The sequence below is a fragment of the Ciconia boyciana genome, chromosome 3 (genome assembly GCF_034638445.1).
Source record: "Ciconia boyciana chromosome 3, ASM3463844v1, whole genome shotgun sequence".
Classification (NCBI taxonomy): Eukaryota; Metazoa; Chordata; class Aves; order Ciconiiformes; family Ciconiidae; genus Ciconia; species Ciconia boyciana.
The window spans coordinates 114,989,987-115,012,249 of NC_132936.1; the positions used below are offsets into that span (position 1 = coordinate 114,989,987).

The following is a 22,263-nucleotide window of genomic DNA, read 5'->3' on the forward strand; positions in this document are numbered from 1 at the left end:
GCTTTTAAAAAGAAGTGCAAGTTCAGTTGCCTGTGTGACCTCAGGAAAGTCAATTAGATCATATCTGAAAGACTACATATAGGCAAGCTTACTAGTTTCCAGATGTGCACCTGGAGGATGCCTTCACTGGATGCTGTAACAGCATATGTGCCTGGGTCACCCTCTGCTCCTTAGCTCCCAAATCAACGAGCCCTGTGCATGAGGACAGATAGGAGCCAGAGTCCACTGAGCTGGACATCAGGAAGCAGTGCTACACAGGAAGGCATTGGAAAGAAATTTCTGGAAGTTCTTTGAATACCCATGAGGAAAAAAAGAAGCAATAACCACGTCTAATTAGCTGGCATTTATAAAACAACAGCTCCCCTGAGATACAAAAAAAAGCAGCTTTTTTGTTGCTTCTACAGAAAGACACATCTAAAAGTGCTTCATAATAAAAGAAGCCCACATACCTCGATAATCAAATGTGACCACGTGGTACCCAAGGGAGCTGAGAACCTGGAGGAGAGAGAAACTTGCAGAAACCCATCATAGAGACTTGCACAGCAGCCATGCTCTTGCCTCAGGCCAAGGTGCAGGGATCTAATTTATCATGTTATCAGCCTGACATGGTAAAGCAACAACTTACAGCTTTTCGGTGTAGCAGGCACAGAGCTTTTCAAACACTAATCATCTCAGCCCACTGGTTTTACTCCATTTGTTTCCTGGACTTCACATCAGGCTATCTTCGGTGTTGATTCTCCCTTTAACAGCTTTGCCCTTAAGATCTGCAAATATCCTATGACTGTTTCCCCTACAAACAGTTTCAGGTTTTCCAGTGAAACAGTACAACTGCTTCATTTATATTATTCAAATTAGCATAAATCTTAGCATAACATATAGGAGCCCGTTTCAGGTTTCAGAAGGCTTAAATGTATACATCCAAAACATGCACTTGCTCTATCGCAAAGATTTATGTTGCAGCTAATGGTAATCCTAACAAAATCTGTTAAAAGCAAGTAAAAATACCCAATGTTAGATCAACTTGTTTGGAAAGAGTGCCTTGGTAAAACCAATGCTAGCGTTCCAAGCTACCATTGCTCAGTATGAACCTAACAGCACTGTAGTAGATAGAAATCAACAAGAAGTCACAAAAAGATTAAAATGTTGTTGCTCTCATGGTCTATGTATGATACACCATTGCTTTTTTAATCTTAGTATTACACTATACTCTAAACCTTCTAATGGACAAAAGGAAACCATCTCTATGTAAAACCAACACTATTTCTAGTGTAATTGAAATCTTAACAGCCTGAACAATTACTGTTACTAGTTCAGATCTCATCAGTACAGAAAAAAAGATAAAAAGGGGACAACATAGAAAAGAGGGGTGCTCAGATAAGTTGGCAACTCAACTCCTTTGCTGGGAGGACTATGATGGTGATGGTTTCTCCCACTTCCCTCCAGGATCCATCCAGGGCTAATTTAATTTTCATGCATTTCGGACATGCACTGGATGTTTTTTTTCTCTCCACTGGTCTGTGATTCCATGTTACATTCCAAATTACTTTATGGGGCATGTTCAACATATATTGGAGACGTTCTCTTTGTTACCTCTAAACCCATTTTTGCCCAGCTCCCAGGTCTGCATCTCTTTAGCTGACCACTGACAGGTTGTGCACGGCCCGGGGGTCTCCGGTGTCCGCCTGTGCTTCATTCCATGCACACTCATACCTGCACTCCTCTGCAATGCCCCGTGTCCATCTCCGAGGTCTCTGCTGTCATACCAGGCCTGTACTCTACACTGTATCACTATGCTGGGTGTCATCGGTGTTTCATTTGACACAGAATAACTGTATCTGTAACTTGTACATAAAAACATTACAGAGATTTTCTCTGTAACACTATCTGTATGAGAACTGTTACTATTTGTATTACAGTTATGGCTATGCCATGTAATTATACACAGCTCAGCAAAAGTAAAACCAGCTAGCCAGTGGCCACCTGGTTGTTAGACAATTGCTTTTATGGCTAAACAAGCTTAAAACAGTGCTCCAGGGAGCTCTAAAACAAGGTCAGAAGAAGCTTTACAAGCCTCAGCTGTGCTACTAGCAGTGGCAATACTATATGCACTGGGTTACAAGGCTGCAATTTCCCTTTTTGACAGTCCACCAACTGCAGGCTATTGCTCACAAGTCCAGCAAGGATACTGCAAACCCTCCCGTAGCTCAAGGCTTCTCACCAGGACCAAGCAATGGATTTCCTTGGAGGTGTTTACCCTTTCAGCTTGCCTCACGATAGCCTGCATAGGTCTGAGGGCAGCGCGTAGCTCTTCATTGTAATGTGCTGCCATTACTCGGTTGCCAAGCGTTTGATTTTTATAGCCACAGCTGCACAACAAATAAAATTGCTACTAAGATGACAACTACAGGACGCAAAGCCAAGTTCAAAACTCCTGTAGCGGTAGGACACTATTCTCAGAAGGACTGCAGGCAGGAGCAGTGCTCGGTGGTTTGGACTGCGCAGCACTGTGGCAGATCAGACATCTGCTTGGTATGCAACATTCGCTGCCTTCAGGGATTGTTGCACCACAAGCTGGACTTCCAGCGTTAACAGTTGGTTAGCATTTGTTGCAATTTTTTAAATAACACACTTAGCGGTACTGGGACTAATTGCAGCATACAACTGGAATGATACCTGTAAGCTGAGCATTACTTTTAAAGGAATAGTACAATTTTAACCTTAACAGGTTACATATACAGATATCAGGTAGAGTTATAAACAATTATACAATGTACAACAATTTGGAGGCACACAGTATGCACAGAAGTACAACTGGAGCTTACACAGACAACTGGCCCGATTGGAAATGGAGAGAGCATTTCCATTGTCCCACTAGGATCTAAATGGTTGTCTGAAGACGGAAAGCCAGTAACTTCACATATGCATCACACAGTTTGCCCTGCTGCTTGCTGGCACCCCTCCCCCCCCCGAGTTACATCATGCTCACCCTTGCTGCACTTGGTTGTGTTGTTTCTTGGCACTAGCCATGAGGGTTCTGCTACTCCACTACCCCTCTTTTAATGCCATTTTCCCACTAACAGTTATTTGGAATTTGTATTAGCAGATGCAACTGCAACAGCTTCCAAGTCATTCAAAACTCCTTTGCTTTTTGGTATTCAGGTCTCTTCAAGAAATTCCTGTTTCTCTTTCTTTGGCTCTAATCCCTTCACAGGGGTTCCCTTGGAGGTGACAAGGTCCGTACTGTGTGCACTTCCAGGGCAAAGGCCCTTTACAGCAGAGGTATTAAATATGCAGTTGTTCCACTCTGGGATCTGCACTCACAAGTTACTGTTTCTTCAACATCCTCTTGCAAATAACTATGCCAACATCAGAGAGATGTGGTTACGTATATACAACACCACAGTAGAGAATACCACTGCAACCTACATAATAGTAGCAGAATAACCAGGTAAAATATTAACAAATTAGGTGCTGCAAGACAGCTGTTTCCATCAGAATCACTATATACCATTTTTTTATATGCTCACTTACATATTGGACCCCCTGACTGGACATGCAGAACACAAAGTTCCTTCTTGCAAAGTTTGGTTTTCAGCTTTACAATGTGATTTTACTTTTAAGGTATCACATACAATCTAGTCTTTTCCAGGCCATTAAAAATTATTTAACCTGTTGACAGTTTACCTATCTTCTATACATGTTTGTTATGTGTTGGCTGCATTGGCGGCATCTCTTCTCAATAAGAAATAATGCACTTTTATCTTAATTAGCAGCTGTTACATTTAAAAACAGATTTTTACCATCCTCTATTTCTTCTTTAAAAATATGCTGAGTTTAACACATCCATTGCAATCATGCACACAGGACTAAGGTTTAATTTTCAAAGCCAACTGCATCCCAGTTCCAGTAGAGACTTTATTATTCAACTATTCCTTCAACTTCCATCTGGTTAATTATTGATAAATCATTAATGTTCTCAATTCAAACATTTTTTTCTTTTTGATCTCCATCCTAGATTTCTTTTATGTTTATACTCATGTATACTTTGCACCTGTACTGTTAGGGCTGGTACCCACCTCACTCTGGGAGCTCAGCCCCTGCAGCAGGAGAGCATCACTATTTGCCCCAGGTCACTGTTCCCATGGCAGCTCTGCCTTCTTCCACCTGAATATTGACCTTCTCCCCTTCTGTTTGTCTTCCTGCATCAGCCCTTCAGCACCTGGTTCTCCCCCTGCATTTGCCTCCTCAGACCATCGGCAAGACCTGCACCAGCCACCACCTGCACCTCATACCTGTTGAAGAACACCACAGAGTGGCCTCCAGCTTTCCTTAATCCCAGTCCAAGTCTGAACTCCCAAGCACAGCCCTGCCCCCAAATCCTGCCACTCAGCACAGCCAACAGCAGCAAGAAAGCACCCAAGACAGTGCCCACGTCTGGAAAGAGCATGGAGTCTCCTGAAGAGGGAGAGGAATGGCATGATGCATCTCCAGCCAAATTCTCCTCTTGCCACTGGGAGCCAGGAGCTGCAAGGCTACACAAAGCAAATGCACCTGGCAGAGAGCAGGAGATGCTGCAAGATTAATCTGTCTGGCTCTTGTCCTGGTCAGCTGCCAAAAGCACCAGCCCTCTCAGAGCAATAAGCAATGAGGATACCCTCAAGACACCAGCAGGCACAGGCAGCAGCAATCTCCATGCTCATCTAAACCTAGGCAGGCCACACCCTGACCACCAAGACCTGCCTCCTCACAGCCCAGCATGGCACAAGCCAGTGTGCCCCAGTTCTCCTCTCCCTAGCAGACAGCAGGGACAAAGAGCTGTGATAAAGATGATGAAGATCAACTCATGCCTTTACCAAAGGAAGAAGTCGATGGAGCCTCCCACTCCTGCACGCATTCAACTCAAAGCCAAGATACAGGTGAACCACTTGCAGGGGCTCATTCCTCCAAGGACCTGCCAAGCCCTGACCATGGCACTGCCCTGCTCTTAGACTTCAGAGGTGCCTTTCTCTTCCAGGGAGAAGAAGAGATGAGGCTGAGGAGGAACAGAACAAGCAGGAAAAGCAGCAGAAACTGCCACTACCACCATTGCACCTGCAAGAGCTGTAAGGCGCCCACCTCAACCTTCACGATGCAGGGCCCCACACTAATAGAACCCTCTGCTTTAGAGCATGGCTCTGCTGCCCATGCACCTTCCTTCCTACCCTGGCATTGGGCAGCTGCAGCACCCAAACACCCACCTAAGATGAAAGCAGACATGCAAAGCAAGGCCAAAGTACGGCCTATCACAGTGGATACAAGAGAAGGAAGAACCTCCACCATCAACATCCAGCTCCTCCTGGTGAAGGACACAGACAGCTGATGACGAGCTGTAACATCCCTGCCTGAAGCCAATAACCCTGGGAGCATCCCAATCCCATACCCTGCACTAACAGACTCTTCTGTTTTATTCTTCTTTTTAAGAGTATTTTTCTTTCTTGTTTTTCCTCTTAGAATTAGTTCACAAAAAGTCTCAGATGAAGCCGGTAAGATTTCAATTGGCTTTGCAGGTGACAGGCATTTCCTTTGACCCTTAACAGGATGTTTAGTGTAACAATGCCAAATGTTTTATTTATAGTAGTTACTTATGCCCCTATAACAATACCGTATTGTTTCACGTGCTGCTTTAAAGTTGGGTAACCTCATGCAGTGGGCAAAAACCACCTCTGCATCAGCTCTCCACTATCCCAGCACATCAGTGTAATAACAACCAAAGCTTCTCTGCCAAAGCCTCAATGTGCAAGTATGAATTGCAGAAGGAGCTTGCGGGAGTCTGTCACTGACAGTCAAGGTAGCTAAGAGAATAGGATTCTTGTCAGTTTTAAAAGGTTTTGAGTTGCACTATTCAAGCATGAATAATTGAATAATGTGAACAACACAATGACCCTGAATACATTGGTAACTGTGATATCTGGAAACCAGGCTTGAGGCAAAGAATAACTGGATGCTTGTGCAGACTAGAGGAAAGCATGTCCCTCAAAGCGAGTTTGTATCTAGTTGCTGCTCCACTGCTGCTGCTCCTGCTGGCTTCCTCATGGCTCTTGCTTTTGGTTATGGTCTTCAAACACACATTAACTCAGGCAAGAACGATTCTGGACACCTGCTGCTCACAGACTGTGCAGCAGTGACAGTCTCAATTTTCAGTGCTACTGCTGAGAAAAGCTGCTCCTCACACGAATCAATCTGAGAGAAAGGAGAGAGACCTCTTACAGTTGTTATTTCCCTTCTGAGCCTCTTCTAAAGGGTTTCCCCTGCTGCTTCCAGCCTACTAGCAGCACCAGCAAAAAGGACAGCAATCCAGCCCATTTCATTCTGCTGGAATAAGCACGAACCTGGAGTTTCTGGCGTGGTTCTGGTAAGCCCATGTATGTGTTCACATGTGAGTAACTGACTAAAAAAGACAAACTAGGCAACTTGTCTATGTTCTCAGAAGCAAAAGAATACCAGACCCAGGAACAGAAACCCTTGGGTTTTGGTAAACTGGGTTCTCCATATATGTACACATGCAGAAACACACAGAGGCATGCAGAGCCTTTGAGTATTCTGAAGCACTGCTACTCTTCCTCAGTCAAAATCCAAAACAACTCCTCTACTTGTCTTGGCCAGCACAAAATGCATTACAGCATAGGCTCGTTCCCAGAAAAGTGACCAAACAGATCACCATACACAACAGTCTCCTCAACCAACTTTCTGCAACTTAGCTCATCCTTTTTTCTTAAAGGAAAATAGATATCACCTGCCTCCTTGGGGTTGCCAAACAGCATTTTCTAAGCAATCTGAATTAAAAAGACTTTGCGGCAGGGGATCTTGCATAAGGAGCTGCGTTGCAATAAAGCTTTATGAGTGCCAACACTCTGACACAAATTATAAAGAGAAGGGAATGACAGCTAAATCCATAGGAAAAACACAGACTCAGACCCCTCTGAAACGAGCCAGCAAAAATAATTATGGCTCTTTTAGAAATATGTGATAGGAGACCAAGAAATTGTGTGTACAAGTTTCAGCCAAGAGAGAGTTTAATAAAATAAATGACTGCAAAAATCATTAGGCAAGAGACTCAAAGCAGCTCAAGTTGCCTGTTCTCACGTAACACACCACAGTGCTACGCCTGGGAAATTCATTGGGTTTTGTACAAAATCTTCAGCACTAGAGATGGCACCACTCATACAAATGCACTGTGCCATGGGAAAGGGGGAAACCCAGGCTGAACCTGCCTGCCAAGTGATAAAGTAATCCTCACACTGGCAACCTTGAAAATGTTTTATTGCAACAAATTGTCCTGTGAATAGGCAAGCACTAGCTTTGTCACCCTGGCCAACTAATGGACCAACAGGGAGGTTTATACTGGCTCAGCCCAACATTTTGCCATTTAAAAGACCAAACTTCACCTTCAAAATCTGAAGAGTGCAAGGAATCTGAGCTGGCCTCAATCCACATATACTTTCCCAGCAGTTGATGTATGGCACCACATATGGCATCCTTGCAACAAAACCTGCATTAAGACCAGTGCCGAGAAGAAACAATGGCGAGTTATGGTCATTGGTGATTCCCTCCTGTGTGGAACAGAGGCACCCATTTGCAGACTGGACCCTCTTTTTCAGGGAATTTTGCTGCCTCCATGGGAGCCCAAATTAGGGGTGTCACCACAAGAGTGAAGAGCTTAGTACAACCTTCAGACTACTATCCATTCCTGCTCTTTCACTAATGATGTCGCAACAAAAAGTCTGAGGTCGATCAAAAGAGGTTTCAGAATGCTAAAAAATTTAGGAGCACAGTTAGTATTTTCCTCAGTACTCCCAGTAATGGGGGGAGACTTTGGAAGAAACAGACAAGCTCAGGATAGCAATACCTGGCTCCAGGGCTAGTGCCTCTGCCAAAACTTTGGACTTTTAAACCATGAAAGAGCCTTTGAGGCACAAGGTATGCTGGGGCCTGACGGGATCCACCTGTCCCAATGGGGAAAACGCATCTTTGGGCATAAGCTGGCAGGACTGATCGAGAGAGCTTTAAACTAGAATCAATGGGGGAAGAGGATAGCAACAGGATTGCAGTAAGCCAAGGGTTGGCATAGTATTGCCTGATCATGGCAACGCTAGTGGGAACATTTACGCTACTCCTGGGAGCACGGAGGGCTCACAAGCATTTCAGATAAGCTCCTATACCAACACATGCAGTATAAGAAACAAACAGGATGAACTGGAAGCATTTGCCCGTTCCCAGAATGGTACCATTGGTATTAGAGAGACTTGGTGGAACGAGTCCCACAATTGGAGCGCTGGGATGGAGGGCTACAGGGCAGGCAAGGTAGAGGTGTCACACTATATGTAAGGGAGTGGTTACTCCCTTACAGCCTGGCAAAGAACCTGGTTAGCTCAGTTGGAGCTGACCATTAACAACAGCAAGTAAAAGACCTTTCAAGTATCTTTTAACATGGAGAAGTATGCTCACAGCTTACAGACCCCTCTTCCCATACACGCTTCATATCTAGAGGAAACTAAGAGCCTTAAGCTATCTGCCTGTTGGCAGTGGGCTGTAATGAGCAGTCTTAAGTCTGTGCACATCGGATGTGTTAATGCAACTGCTTGGACAACACGTGCAGCCACTTACCTTGTAAAGCTCCACACGGTGATCCCCTCCTCTGGCGAAAGCGATTCATGTACAGAAGAGGAGGAAAAAAAAAAGACACCAAACAAACAAAAAAAACCACATGTGAACATTTAAGCTTCCAGAAACAGACCTTCCCAATTGCCTCAGTCTTCCAGTTTAACACAAACATGCCAAACATAAGAAACACCATAACTGCTTTGTCACAGGCTTCAACGAGACAGCAAGGCTTTGCTGAGCTATGCAGGACATAGTTTTGAAGTCAACTTCTCCCTGTAAATCTCTTCTCACAGCAGGTAAAGATGAACTTTTCAACCCACCCTCCTATCTGTCTTTTCCAAAGCCTGTAATACATCCAAAACAGCCTGTCACTGTTGGCTTTGCAGACCCTGTGCTCCTGCCACCAGTGCTGCCCCAGCCAGTAACCCCTGCTCTCCAAGGTGTGATGCTCTCAGAACTCATCACGTTAACCCAAGCAGCTGGCCCTTGGATTTTCTCACCTGGCTCCAAGCACAGGAACGGAAAGGACATGTGCAAAAGACTGAGCAGAGAAAACCAGAGTTGAACACTGTAAATAAGTCCAGGGGAAGAATCTGCTTTAACGTTTTTTTTTTTCATAAATTGAAATCTAGACAATAAAATGGAAAGGAGAGTGAATGTGCCATTACATGCTTTAAAATATATCCACAACATGACATGGCTAATCCACACTCAAACGTTAGTCTACTATTGATGTAAGAGTAGACTTACTCCCGCACTCATATGAAAACTCTAAAAACATTCACACTGACTGGTTTGGTCAGTGCAGCCTCTAAAACAAAATGCCACTTTCCAGACCTCCCTCTAAGAACACATGCACTTGCCAGCCAAAAGCTGTCAGCTCCAACTGCACTACAAAATACCTAAAGCAGCCAAAAACACTCAGGGTGAAACACAAGGGGTTGCTTGTAAGTCATTTTGAATCCTACAAGTCTGAACAAGAAGATACACTTGATTGAAAAGTCACCCTTGACGTGCACACATTGGTGCCTTTTCATACATTCCCCAAAGTGCAACAGATGAATTTTTTCGAAGGGGATCAGGTAAACATAACATTTTTGCCTCGGCTCCAGACACCTCAGGCAAACCAGAAAGCCAAGGCAGTGCCTTCTACTTATGGTTAATGCAGCCTGCATCAATAAAGCAGCCCTTTGACAAGAGACTGAATATGCAGTATAGAAACGTACAGCAATATATACTAAAGCTGAAATGGCAAAGCCAATACACCTCCAGCTTCTCCAATACACAGAGTAAAGTGAAATGTGAAATATGTAATCAAGCCATAGCTCAGTACTTTATCTCAGTAGCACTTAGGGGAGCCAGGAAGTAAATCTAATCAATATGCACATAACAGATACTGGTCCCAAATTACCACCATTAAATTGCAGAATAGCTTCCATTAGTATCATTTGCCATGCCCAATAAAGGCAAGAAAACAAGTGAAGCAGTATTTGAAAAATAATGCAACAATTTGATTAAACCTTGTAATACACCAGCACAAGAAGACAAGGTCAGTTTCCAAAAACCCATCTGCTCATGCGTTTCCTAGCTCACAGAATGCAACTTCCACACCATGCCCTTGTACCAAAAAACACCACTGCTAAGACAAGAATTTAGGTGAAAAAGGGCAACATTCCTATGATGTAAAGGCTAGCAAACCTTCACTACCAGCACAGTTAAAACAGTTTCTTTGCTTTACATCATGGAACTTGTATTTTTGCAATGTTTCTGCTCTTGCAGAGTATCTACAAGCAGACATCAGCTTCAAAAGAACATGCACCAGCACTCAAAACTCAGAAAGGGGCTGATACTCTTTGTAAGATGCATATTAGTAAGGAAAAAGACCATACTCTAATAAATGAACTAAAGCACTGTATCATGCAAAGATCTAGCAGTAAGAACATGATTCTGAGAAACATCCAGGAAGTTTCACACTGCGCTACTGGTTTTTAGCATCCAGCAACAAAGCATAGAGAACCAACCTACTTCTTTAGCTGATACACATGGTCAACATAAAATTGCAAATTTTAGAAATGCTCCTTTTCCAGACAAATGTCCTGTACATATGCAATCATGAAACAAGACCAGCAAATTACCTTCCTCTTTCCTTCTGATTTTCCTTCCTCAGAATGTGTTAACTACTAAAATAAGTTCACAAAAGGAACTGGAAAGTTTATTTAATGCATGTAAATCACATATACAGAAGCACTAATACTATCTCATGTCTTGATTCAGAGACTACTATACTGAAAAAGTGTGCTTCTCCCTACCTCTTCTAGTAAGTATCACAGCCTCCTGTCTTCTAGCAGAGGGTACAAGGTAAACTACAATATCAGTTATCTCTGATAACTGCAATAAACCTATTCCCACATTCAATAAATGGAGAGGCATAATTTCTTAAAACACGCTTTTCTTTTAAAAGAAAGGAGAAGCACCAAACTGCTTTTAGATTTTATTTTGGTTTTAATCATAGAATAGTTTGGGTTGGAAGGGACATTGAAAGGTCATCTAGTCCAATCCCCCTGCAGTGAACAGAGACATCTTCAACTAGATCAGGTTGCTCAGAGCCCCGTCCAACCTGACCTTGAATGTTTCCAGGGATGGGGCATCTACCACCTCTCTGGGCAACCTGTTACAGAGTTCCACCACCCTCATCGTAAAAAAACTTCTTTCTTATATCTAGTCTAAATCTACCCTTTTTTAGTTTAAAACCATTACCCCTTGTCCTATCGCTACCAGCCCTACTAAAAAGTTTGTCCCCATCTTTCTTATCAATGTGTTGAAGCTGTGGCAAGCTACGAAAACACAGCATGAAACAAAGCCATCATTGTTTTGTCCCTCACCTTGTTCCTGCATTGCCGTGCAAGTAAAGGATTACAGGATGGCTGGAACCCAAAGCATCTTCAAACCACAACTGGTCTTTCCCTCGGGCATTCTTCCATAAGGCTGCAGGGACCGTGTGCCTGTACACAGAAGGAAAAATTACTTTGTCCTGTTGCTACTCAGTGTCTGCCACTCGAATTTTGAGTTTTTCTGATCAACTCAACTCAGGATTACACACCTCACACACACTCTTCATAAAACTGTCATGATTAGCTGACAAATGGTCAATTTTAAAAGGCAATGGCTAGGGTTATTTCTACATTTTCACCTCCATCACCATTGCCTTCAAAACTGAGGGCTGTGCAAGGCATCAAACTTCACAGGCAAACCCAAAGCACAATTACTGAACTTCCTGCTGTTCTGGAGAAAGAATCTCAATTCCTCAGCTTTTATAGTAACATTCCTCAGTACGTTACTTCAATTAACATACTTCTACACCATAAACAAGATTCATAGCTAGATCAGCAGATATTCAGAATAATCAAAGTCAGCTGGTTTTGGAAAGAACATTCGGTGAGTAAGAGGCATATCTGACTCCATAGTCCATTGGAGGAAAAAGAGCGGCTCAGGGTCTGATGAGAAGATCATGTATTTATTTTCAGACACAAGGTTCTTGAAAGTGTAACATTTTAGCTGGAAAAGCTACAACCTAGAAGAGCCAGGAATTTTTAACTCACAGCTGTTCTTCTGTAGATAATACAGCTGGGCAGCCTGTTAGAAAGAATTCAACACTGATGGAACGGGAAGAGCGGAACAACAGACTGAAGAGAAAGTAAGCATTTAAATAGGATAATTACTCTAGCAGACAAACACTGACAGCAAGTACATGCCCACAACCATCTCAAATTGTTGAGAACGGAGCTAGCTTACAGCTGTCAAAAGTAATTTAAGTACTCACATGCCTTTCTCCTTGGCAGAAAGACAAACTCCATCTACCACACCTTCCTCCCATATGTAAAGTTCAGAAGACAAACCAACACAGGGGGGAAAAAAAAAAAATTTAAAAAGTCTACTTGCATGCATGCAGCCAGCAGACACTGAGTTCTTAAGGAGGAAAAAAGCCCCAATAACTGCAGGACTCAAGTTCTCCAACTGTTCTGCCTCAAGACTTTTGCAAGCTTATGAACAAAGCAGGCTGAGGACTTTGTTTCAGAAGTACACCAAACACAAAACACTGGCATTAAAGCAAGGCTCCAGACTTCCATGAAAACCTATCTCACAAGTATCAAGACAAATGACATGGACTCTGAATTGCCACCACAAGCTAGAAGTTCTGTTTTAGTAAAGATACACAGTACACTTGTAAGGGAAACAAAATAAAAATCTCAAGACTGCAATCTAAACTTATTCAACACCTTAGCAAAGAGAATTTTAATTGTCCAAGTGAAGATACAAACCATGATTTATCAGCCTACCCTGGAAAGACTGAACTTCCAGCTTCTAAACGTGTCTTTCACCAAAATTCACTTAAAGGGAAGGAACCATCTTTATGTAGCAGTATATCACTGTCACATTCAAAAGGTAATATGCCCTCAAGTGAAGATAAAAATCTCTACTGCATTAGCAGACACACACAAGTTACACACATAACTGAAAACTCCAAATTCTATAACTTACAGATCTAACATCACTGGCTGTATTAAGGAACAGCCCCCTTCCCTCCACACCTGACATGGTGTCTAGCCTTTTTTTCAGGTGTTTGCTGCTCTTGCATATATATTCAAACTGCAGGCACTTCTTTTTCTTCAAAGCTAGCAGGAACTTTTCTGTGGCTTTGAAACATCTGGTGTTGAGATACAATAGAAAGCGATCATCACAAACAGATGCAGAAGCTGGTTTGAGCTGGTGTAATAATACGAGAAGTACTGAAAGCTGAACTTTTCAGACAGAGAACCAGTCATCTGAGCTGATCCTGGGTAACAAGGAGCTAAAATGAATTGCCCTTGCCTGGGACCAGAAAATCTTCTTCGTGAGGAAGGAATGACAAATGAGCTCTGACACTGTCACTTGTTTTGTTAAGACAGTAAACTGCATGTTCCGTTCTCACCCACTCGCCAAACCTTACATATGTTTTATGCACAGAATATTCTTCCTCCTACTCTGAACACTTTGATCCTGTTTTCCTATCTTCCCCCACATTTATTTTGCAAAACAAAATATGAACAGCAGTTGAATGACAAAACTTCCTACTCCTTGGGTCTCATCCGATATGGAGGCATGATCTTTGTAGCAATGCAGACCTGTAACCTTTACGATTCCAAATTATGAAGTTTCTCTGAATGCACAGGTTGTCCAATTGTGTTTCATGCATTACTGATCTGAGTTCAGATGAGCTCCAGAGATTTGCGTACTTTTCCACGTGAACTCAGTCACTTGGCAGAGGAAAACACAAACATCCACAAATCAGAGCAGGCAATGGTTGTCACATGCACAGCAAAAATACTGGATAGGCAACACCAAGAACAAAAAGAAGGATGAAGATGCATGGCACATACTGCACAGAACAGGCTTCCTTACCAGACTCCAATGGTTACATCCTCCTCTGGCTGCAGGTAATAATTACAGGTGTGGTTTAAACCTTGATCCTGGGGTCTTTTCAAGTCAATGAAATATGGGACCCTCACTGAAATACCAAAAAGAAAAAAGAAAAAGAAAAAAAACCAGTATATGAAACCTTTTAATTTTTACCTTTAAATTCTTACAAAACTGCTTTACCAAGGCACTGGAAAGTTGTACAAACTGGTCCACTGTGCTGGGAAGACCTTATTCTTGTGTAAAAGGATGAACTGGCTACAGCTGTGACTAAAATATAACATCAAAGAGAGCAAGGTAAGAAGACACAAACCACCATCAAAAAAACAGGGAGCAGGCTAAAATTAAGAGGTGGGGGAGACAGACAAACTTCTTGTGACACACATTTAACCATCTCTGCCCAGTCTGCTTTGTACATCTCCCAGACACAAGATAGTCACTCCTGCTGCATCAGTGGGGTGGCATCCTGGTTTTGGCTGGGCTAGAGTTAATTTTCTTCCAAATAGCTGCTATAGTGCTGTGTTTTGGATTTAGCATGAGAATAATGTGATAGCACACTGATGTTTTAGTTGTTGCTAAGCAGTGTTTATACTAAGTCAAGGACTTTTCAGCTTCCCATGCTCTGCCAGGTACGCAAGAAGCTGGGAGGGGGCACAGCCAGGACAGCTGACCCAAACTGGCCAAAGGGCTATTCCATACCATATGAATGGTCATGTTCAGTGTATAAACTGGGGGGAGTTGGCTAGGGGGCAGCAATCACTGCTTGGGGACAGGCTGGGCATCAGTCAGTGGGTGGTGAGCAGCTGCATCACTTTTTTTTTCCCCTGGGTTTTGTTCCTCTCTCTCTCATTGTTTTCTTTTTCATTAAAATTTTTATTATTATTATATTTTATTTCAATTATTAAACTGTTCTTATCTCAACCCATGAGTTTTCTCACTTTTGCTCTTCAGATTCTCTCCCCCATCCCACCTCGGGGGGGAGGGTGAGTGAGCAGCTGTGTGGTGCTTAGTTGCTGGCTGGGGTTAAACCACATCAGCTGGGTTAGCTGATTTGGCAAACCTTTTACTGTTTGCATTGTCCCATCAGTAACTTCTGTTACACCTACAAACTCCCATCAGTAAAGGATAAAGGGTGCATCTAGGATAAAGGGTACATCCCAGAGCTATAACATGTTTCAGGATGATGTGGTTTCAGCCTCTATAATACAACAATCTAAAGGAGATACTCGTTATAGTAGCAGACACCACATTGCTCTTGTCCTGTAAGAGTAAGATAAATTGTGTTAAACACTGTTCTCCTGAGCCTTTGAGGAGGATATGCAGTTTGTCACCCACTCTTCAAAGACTATCAAATAATTGCCATATCTCCCAGATGCTGCAGCATTTAAGAGATCATGTTAGGCTGGAAACTTCATCTCTTCAGGAAGAGATCCATGAAAACAAAATCATTACACCTCAATTCACTCTTCCAAATGTTTTATGTTCCCCAACTTACACAACACACAGTCATTCATTGCCTGTTATATTCAATGATTTAAACATAAGCAACATGAGGAAAGTCAAACATCAAACATTGCTGAACATTTTGTTTTCCATCGCTTCATTCACAAGCTACATCTTATAGACACTGTGCAATGTGCTAAATGAGGGGATGTGCTTAGTCTAAATGCTTCCTTTTCCATCACCAATGCTGTCTGGCCTCTCTAGACAGCCTCTGACGCACCCAATACCAAGAGAGACACTATAGAGATCTGCTGACAGCATTGAGCAGTATTAAGGACACTCTTCTCCCAGTGATTCAGGCTTTTCCCTTAAACTTGAGCTCTACTCCAGCAGAACCAGGAAGTCTGTCTCCTTGGAATTTAGTGCCATAACAATTAACATACCAAAGTTTTTGTGCTAGTGACACACAAAGCAGCGCTGATAACTGTGACAGTCAAGTCTCACTTCATTTACCCCTCAAAAGAAAAAAAAAAAAACCTCACTAAATATTCCACAAACATGAAAACCAAGGCAGACAACCACCAATGTTAACCTGACAAATCTGGCCCCTTAGACTGCAAATCTACACCTGTGCAAGTCTGTTTGCTTTTATGCAAGAGTCCCAGACAAAGCATGCATGCCACCAGAGACCCACTGGGTCACTGTGCTGTCACCGCAGAACTCAATGACACTCTCATAAGGGCAGTGGACCCTCCAAGAGGATGGCAAGTTCTACGGTCGAGGTCTGGACAGGCTCACAAGTCACTTCCAGCAGTGTTCTGGGAAAATTATTCAACTTCTCTGTGCCTTGATTTTCCCATTTGCCAAATCTGTTACGACTTTCTTGCCAGATTTTGTATTACGAAGATACAAACAGGAACATACCAATGTTAGTGGTGGGGGCCAGGTAAGCATCTACCTCAAAGCAAGAGAAAAACGTAGAAGTACAGGCAATTTTTATGTATGGCATTTATCACTGGGATGGTCCATCTATTCTACACACACAAACAGGTTGTCGTCGTCATCATCATATAGGCATACATCACACGGAGATTTAGCACAGCAACGGTTTTTTTGTGACATGTTTCAGAGCTATTTGGTATCACTCGCAACATATCACATGACAAAAATCACATGATTTGTTAATCATACTGATACACTAAATCTGATCTAGTCTGTATTTATGTTTCTAGAAATCTCAGGTTTCTGAAGACTTCCAGTGGAGACAGTTTGAGATCTCCACCCATATGCCCATGTCTCTCAACCTGTAATAAAAGTCTGTCCACAAGAACAAATCCAGACATTGGTTCAGTTGCTAACAGTGGAAGCACGGCTATCGATTCATCTTTAGCTATCTTGAGAAACAAATGGAAGCACTTTCTCCTGAAGCTCTGCTACTGTTTTGGAAGCAAATTCCAAACTACACAAAACGAGGAGAAAAAGATGGCTGAAGAGTAGTGATTTATACTTAGAAGGTTAAAAAACAATATGACAGGGCAAACCCTCTACCACTCCTCTGAAGGAGAAATGTCACTCTCCAGTGGAGACGAATTACTCAAACATGCCAACATACACAATAACACAATAAGTGTGTTAGAATGCACTTTGTATTAAGGCAAATAGTTTTTCATGGGAGTACTGTCACAAGTAAAATCTGACTGCCATTATATAAAGCAGTAGGAACAATGCTGCAGTGATATCAGTGCAAGTACTAGTGCAAGAAAGTGTTTCAGGACAATTATTCTGGTCACTTGGGAATGAATAGAGGTAGGAACTTTAGGGAGACCTAACAAAGCTCTGCAAGGGCAAATTAAAATTATCACTGAAAAAGCAAGGTGATGAAAATGGAAGTAACCTGCATTATTCACATTATCCAGCTGTCAGTTCTGACAATCAAGGCACAAGAGCTGGCCCACACCTGTGCACGCTTCACAGTGACCATGATCCAAGGTGTATACAGAGCATTCAATCAAAATGACAGCAGTTATATAAAAACACTACATTCGTAGTTGGTCCTTCTAGCTTCTACAATCAAAGGAAGGTACTTTTCAAAACTTCATTACAAAACACAAGTGAAGTTTAAAGACAAATTTAGATCGCAAAGACATCTCTCTCATACAGTGATGCTGCATCATTTTCCATCCTATGGATGCTCAGGCCTCCCTGGGCAACCCAGGAGCTGAGCCAGCTTGCCAGACCCACTGTACCACCAGTTGGATCAAATGCAAAGGCTAAACAGACACAAGGAAAACATTAAATCTGACTGCATGCACAGGCTGCTTCTGTCCCTACCAGAATATTCTCCTAAAATGCTTTCAGGTAGAGTCACTGCCTGGAAAACAATTCACTGGATTTAATTTCACTTGCTGGCTGTCTATTCATGCAACTTCATGGAACCCTTCAGAAAAACACATTCGACATATTGCACAGTTTTACTGAAGGAGACCCTTTTGGCTGAAAGTTGGCTTCAGTTTGGTCACTGTATTTATATAAAGATATACTACAAAGACCACTAGGGCCACAAAGAATGCCTTCCAAACCATAGTTTAGAGAACTTACAACCTGTGAAAGTTCATATCCTTCACAAGCTGTACACACACAGGGTGAAAGTGAAGGAAGACAAATGAAAGATAAAGACACTCCTCCCCTTCACCCCTCACCCATCCCAACAGACTGAGTCACTTACCAAAGTTTAGGAAGACCAGCTTTGCCTGAATAGCAGGGCAAAGTTTTACTAGAAATGGAATGGCTATGTACACTCCCAGCAACCAGATTATTAACTTCCGCAATCGAAACCATAATCCGTATCGCCTGTATAAAAGAAAAAAAAAAAGAAAAGAAAAGACAGACCTGAATACAGCAGGAATTTTATGAAGCAATTTTCACAACTATCTGTGTGCTTGGTGTATTTGGAAACCTGATTATTTACTCTTTAAATAAAATTAACTTTAAACCGTTTATGTAGCCTCAGTTGTTTGAGAAAAGCAGAAGTAACCAAACTGTCAGCTGATGATATCCAGCTTAGAAAAAGGGAATAGAAACTCCCCACTGATTACATTTTAAAACACTCTAACAAGAGCTTTCTTCTGCTGATTTAACAGATTTCAGGATCTCTAGAAATGCATATCACATGTTTGTCTACAAAAAGTAGCCTGACTGCAATTCCCATTTAAATCACTATCAGCAAGATTTTGTTCAGTTACATTTTCACATATTTTGAGGAACTGTGAGTAATGAGACTTGAAAAAATTACACAAGATCTCATGTATAGACTGGAGCAGACATTCTGCCTTGTCTAGCTAAAAGGTTTCATACCTCTCAATGCCCTGGAAAGCAAATCTTTCTAAGTTATAAAACATTATGAAATTTCTTATCTGCAGCATCATTCTCTATGAGTCCAGACTGAGTTTGGAACAATTGCCCCAACACTTTATTTCTGTTTTCTGCTAAGTATTCTGATTGGGAAGAATAAGCTACAAAAAAATCCCAAACCAGCAACACACACACAAAAAAAGCCAAAAAACCGTGAAGGATCACACAGCAGCTAGTCAAGCAATTTTTCCCAAAATACACGTTATTGCCTCAGAATAATTACCACATACACACTCATATGTATATGCATGTACGTATACATAAAGGTGTACTTCTAATGATCTGGTTGATTAACATTTTATGGGCAGAAACAGTGAGGCCCTCAACTATCATTGCAATCAAGAACTAAAATGTATGTAAACCCTTCAGGCAACACAACTTTGCTTTCCAGCAGAAAGTCTCGAGCAGGAACAACATTGCACACCAGTGAGCAACCAGTTCTTGGTATCGGAAACTGCCAGCAGCTGAAAGCAGAGATCAATTTTTCCAAGAAGCATGAAATTATTAATCTCCCACTTGGCAATTTTAGGAGCTGACACACTGAACTTGCTCCACACTAGTGCTAAGAGGGTTTGAACACTGTCACTAGTTGAAACTATCAAATAGAGAGCCTGAAGACCTCTTTTTTAAGCATTTCTACAAGAAATATGAGTGTACAGACAGAACTTGGGATGGAAATAGTTTAATCATGCACCAGACTCTTCAAGATCTCAACAGCTTTTGTAGCCCTAGACTAAAGCCAAGGCTGTCAGGAACAGTTTTTCACCACAGTGAAAAAGGAGACACCCCAACCCAGTTAAGTTTTTGGCATGATTGCTAGGGTACTCACAGGGAATACACTATCCTCGTATTTGCCCAAAACCTGCCTCCACCACACTACTGCCTGCCTACAAGTACCTGTCTGTTTCCTCTAACCCAGGAACCATATTCTGGACTTCAGAACCATCTACCATCAAAATCAATGCAATTTTCTTGATAAGCTAAAGGAACTGTCACTTTCCAAGAGGGGAAAAAATATATTACTAAGACACTGCCAGCCAGCTCTGGCTGCAACAAGCCCATGGTGAAAGGTTCAACAGATTTTAACACTTGCCATGGCAAACCTGACAATGAAGAGGTGAAGCAAGCCAGCAAGTCTTCCAGTGACATTTCCATACCTCAAGCCCAGTTTCCTAAAGTATTAAGGAAAGCAGAAACAGCAAAGGACTAGCAGAGGAAACAGTACAAAACAGGGGCTTTAGAAGAACATTAGTGACTACCAAAGCCTTAGACTGACCCACCTCTGCCCCATGGAGAGCAGCAAATAGAGGAGGAGGTGGCAGAGGTCCCAAGTGCACAAGCAGTAACAAGCAACACAAAGTCTGCCTACAGCTATGGTCTTTGAGAGGGGCCCAGCAGGTCTACTCTAGAGCCAGGGTCTGCAGAGCGATCCACTGTGAAATGCTGTAAGGTCAGCTAAATACACACGCAAAACCCACAACTTTGGAAAAAAACACACAACATTTTGCTTTGGCTAATCACAACTGATCACAGCTCTCTACTCTCAAATTAAAACCAGCTTTCCACAACCACCCCCACACTAGCACCTACCACCTATTTCCATTGCTGGAACAGGTTTGTGGAAGAGAAGGGGAGGAGAGATCACTGAAGGGCAGCTGACATTTAGTTACTGAGCAATCAGGATATAATTTAGCTCTCTCCAATGAGAAAAGTGTGCCTTTACATTAAAACTTTGTCTCGTTTGGCTGGTTGCTCAGAGTTAACACAACCTTGCAGTTTCCTCTCGCCTCACACTTGAGAGGTGACTGCCATCACCACCTTCCCACTGAGAACAGTAACACGGCTGAGCAACCTGGCAGGATGGGGCTTTCCAGCAAGCTATCCTGCCTGGGGCCCAGATCCGGCTGCAGCCAAACAGAGCTCTCCTGGGGGACTTCCACAAACACCAGGATTTCAGTCCTACAGAAAAAACCCACTTGTTTAGAAAGGCACCAGAGTCAGGTCTGAATTCCTCCAGGCACAACCAGAGCACATCAAAACACAGGCTCTTCAGATGTCTGGGTTGCAAAAGCACTTAGCATGACCCAGCCGTGAGCTGGAGCCAGGAACAGAAAATGCTGAAGACGACATTGTCCAAGTAATGCTGTCAGAGCTCAGGAATTATTTTGGTTTCTCTTTTTCAGAGACTGAACCAAGACATCTCTTCCTTTCCTCTGGTACCCCACGCCAAATGCTAATCAGTAATGGGACATTTACACCTCATCTCCAGGGACATGTCTACTTAAAATGCAACCAGGGCAAAACCTCTATCCATCAACAAACATTTCTCCTGATAAATCCAAGACAACGTGCTGAAGTACAGACATTGTAAAATTACCAGGTAAATCTTTAGTGAGCAATTTAACTAAATTAAACTGTTCTTGCACTGCAGAAAAGCTATTTCACAAAATAAATGCCCTGCACAGGGAGCTTTTGGTGTGCTCAGGCAAAAGCAGCAGCAACATACTTTTCACCCCCTTTTCACCAAGAAACTTAGTCGGTCTTAGCTGGAAAATACAAGTGAGTTAGAGAGAATAAGCAGCTGCAAACTGAAGACACTGAAGAATACAATAAATGGATTTCCAGGAACAATAAAAGTAATGTCTAAAAAACCAAAACAAAAAAACCCACACCAACCCAAAACACTCAAAGTCACCCCAAAAATAAAAAAAAGTCCCCACTGACATCACATTTTCTCCCTTCAGTCATCAAAAGCTTTTGCCCAACTTCTGGGTTCTGTCCAAACACAGGCAAAATCTGAAGTATTTTGCCAGTGAAAATCTGAATTTTGCTTCATGCAGGTTTCTGAAGTGGATGTGAAAAATACGTTATGTCTCCAGACATACTTAAATCTGAAAGAAGAAGGTCTTTCCTGCAAGTGTGACATCAGAAATGGAAAGTTTTCCTGGTAATTTACACCTGGATGAAGGTCCTATATTCACTCAGAACAAGCATATTTTGCATTTGGGCAGACAATAAGAGTATCTGGCTAGTGAGGAGGAGCTGGGGGCCCTCATGACAGCTTCTCTTGAGTGTGCTTTACTCTACCAGCACTAAGGGAACTGCAGGCAAAAACATCTTTCATCTCACCATGGAAAACAACTGCTAAACCAAGATTTAAGTACTGCACCATCACACAACAGGGATTTCAACCCGTGGTCCACAATCACAGTGTGTCTGCAAAGAGCAATCAAGGCAAGCAAATTCACTATGGGCATCTTTCAATTCACAGTACCAGTGTTCCTCCCTCCTCTCCAGCAAACTCGGGAGGTTTTG

General features: G+C 42.5%; 1 protein-coding gene across 2 annotated transcripts in view; it reads right to left on the minus strand.

The window, feature by feature from the left end:
* ABHD12 (abhydrolase domain containing 12, lysophospholipase) overlaps positions 1-22,263 on the minus strand; it is a 45,877-nt gene that overhangs the window by 6,162 nt on the left and 17,452 nt on the right. For both annotated transcript variants that reach the window (XM_072857170.1, XM_072857169.1), the window contains exons 2-6: positions 18,263-18,387; positions 14,080-14,185; positions 11,523-11,642; positions 8,644-8,674; positions 450-495 (exon numbers count right to left, since the gene is read on the minus strand). In XM_072857170.1, the coding sequence (XP_072713271.1) occupies positions 450-495; positions 8,644-8,674; positions 11,523-11,642; positions 14,080-14,185; positions 18,263-18,387 (428 nt within the window). The remainder of the gene's footprint in view (positions 1-449; positions 496-8,643; positions 8,675-11,522; positions 11,643-14,079; positions 14,186-18,262; positions 18,388-22,263) is intronic.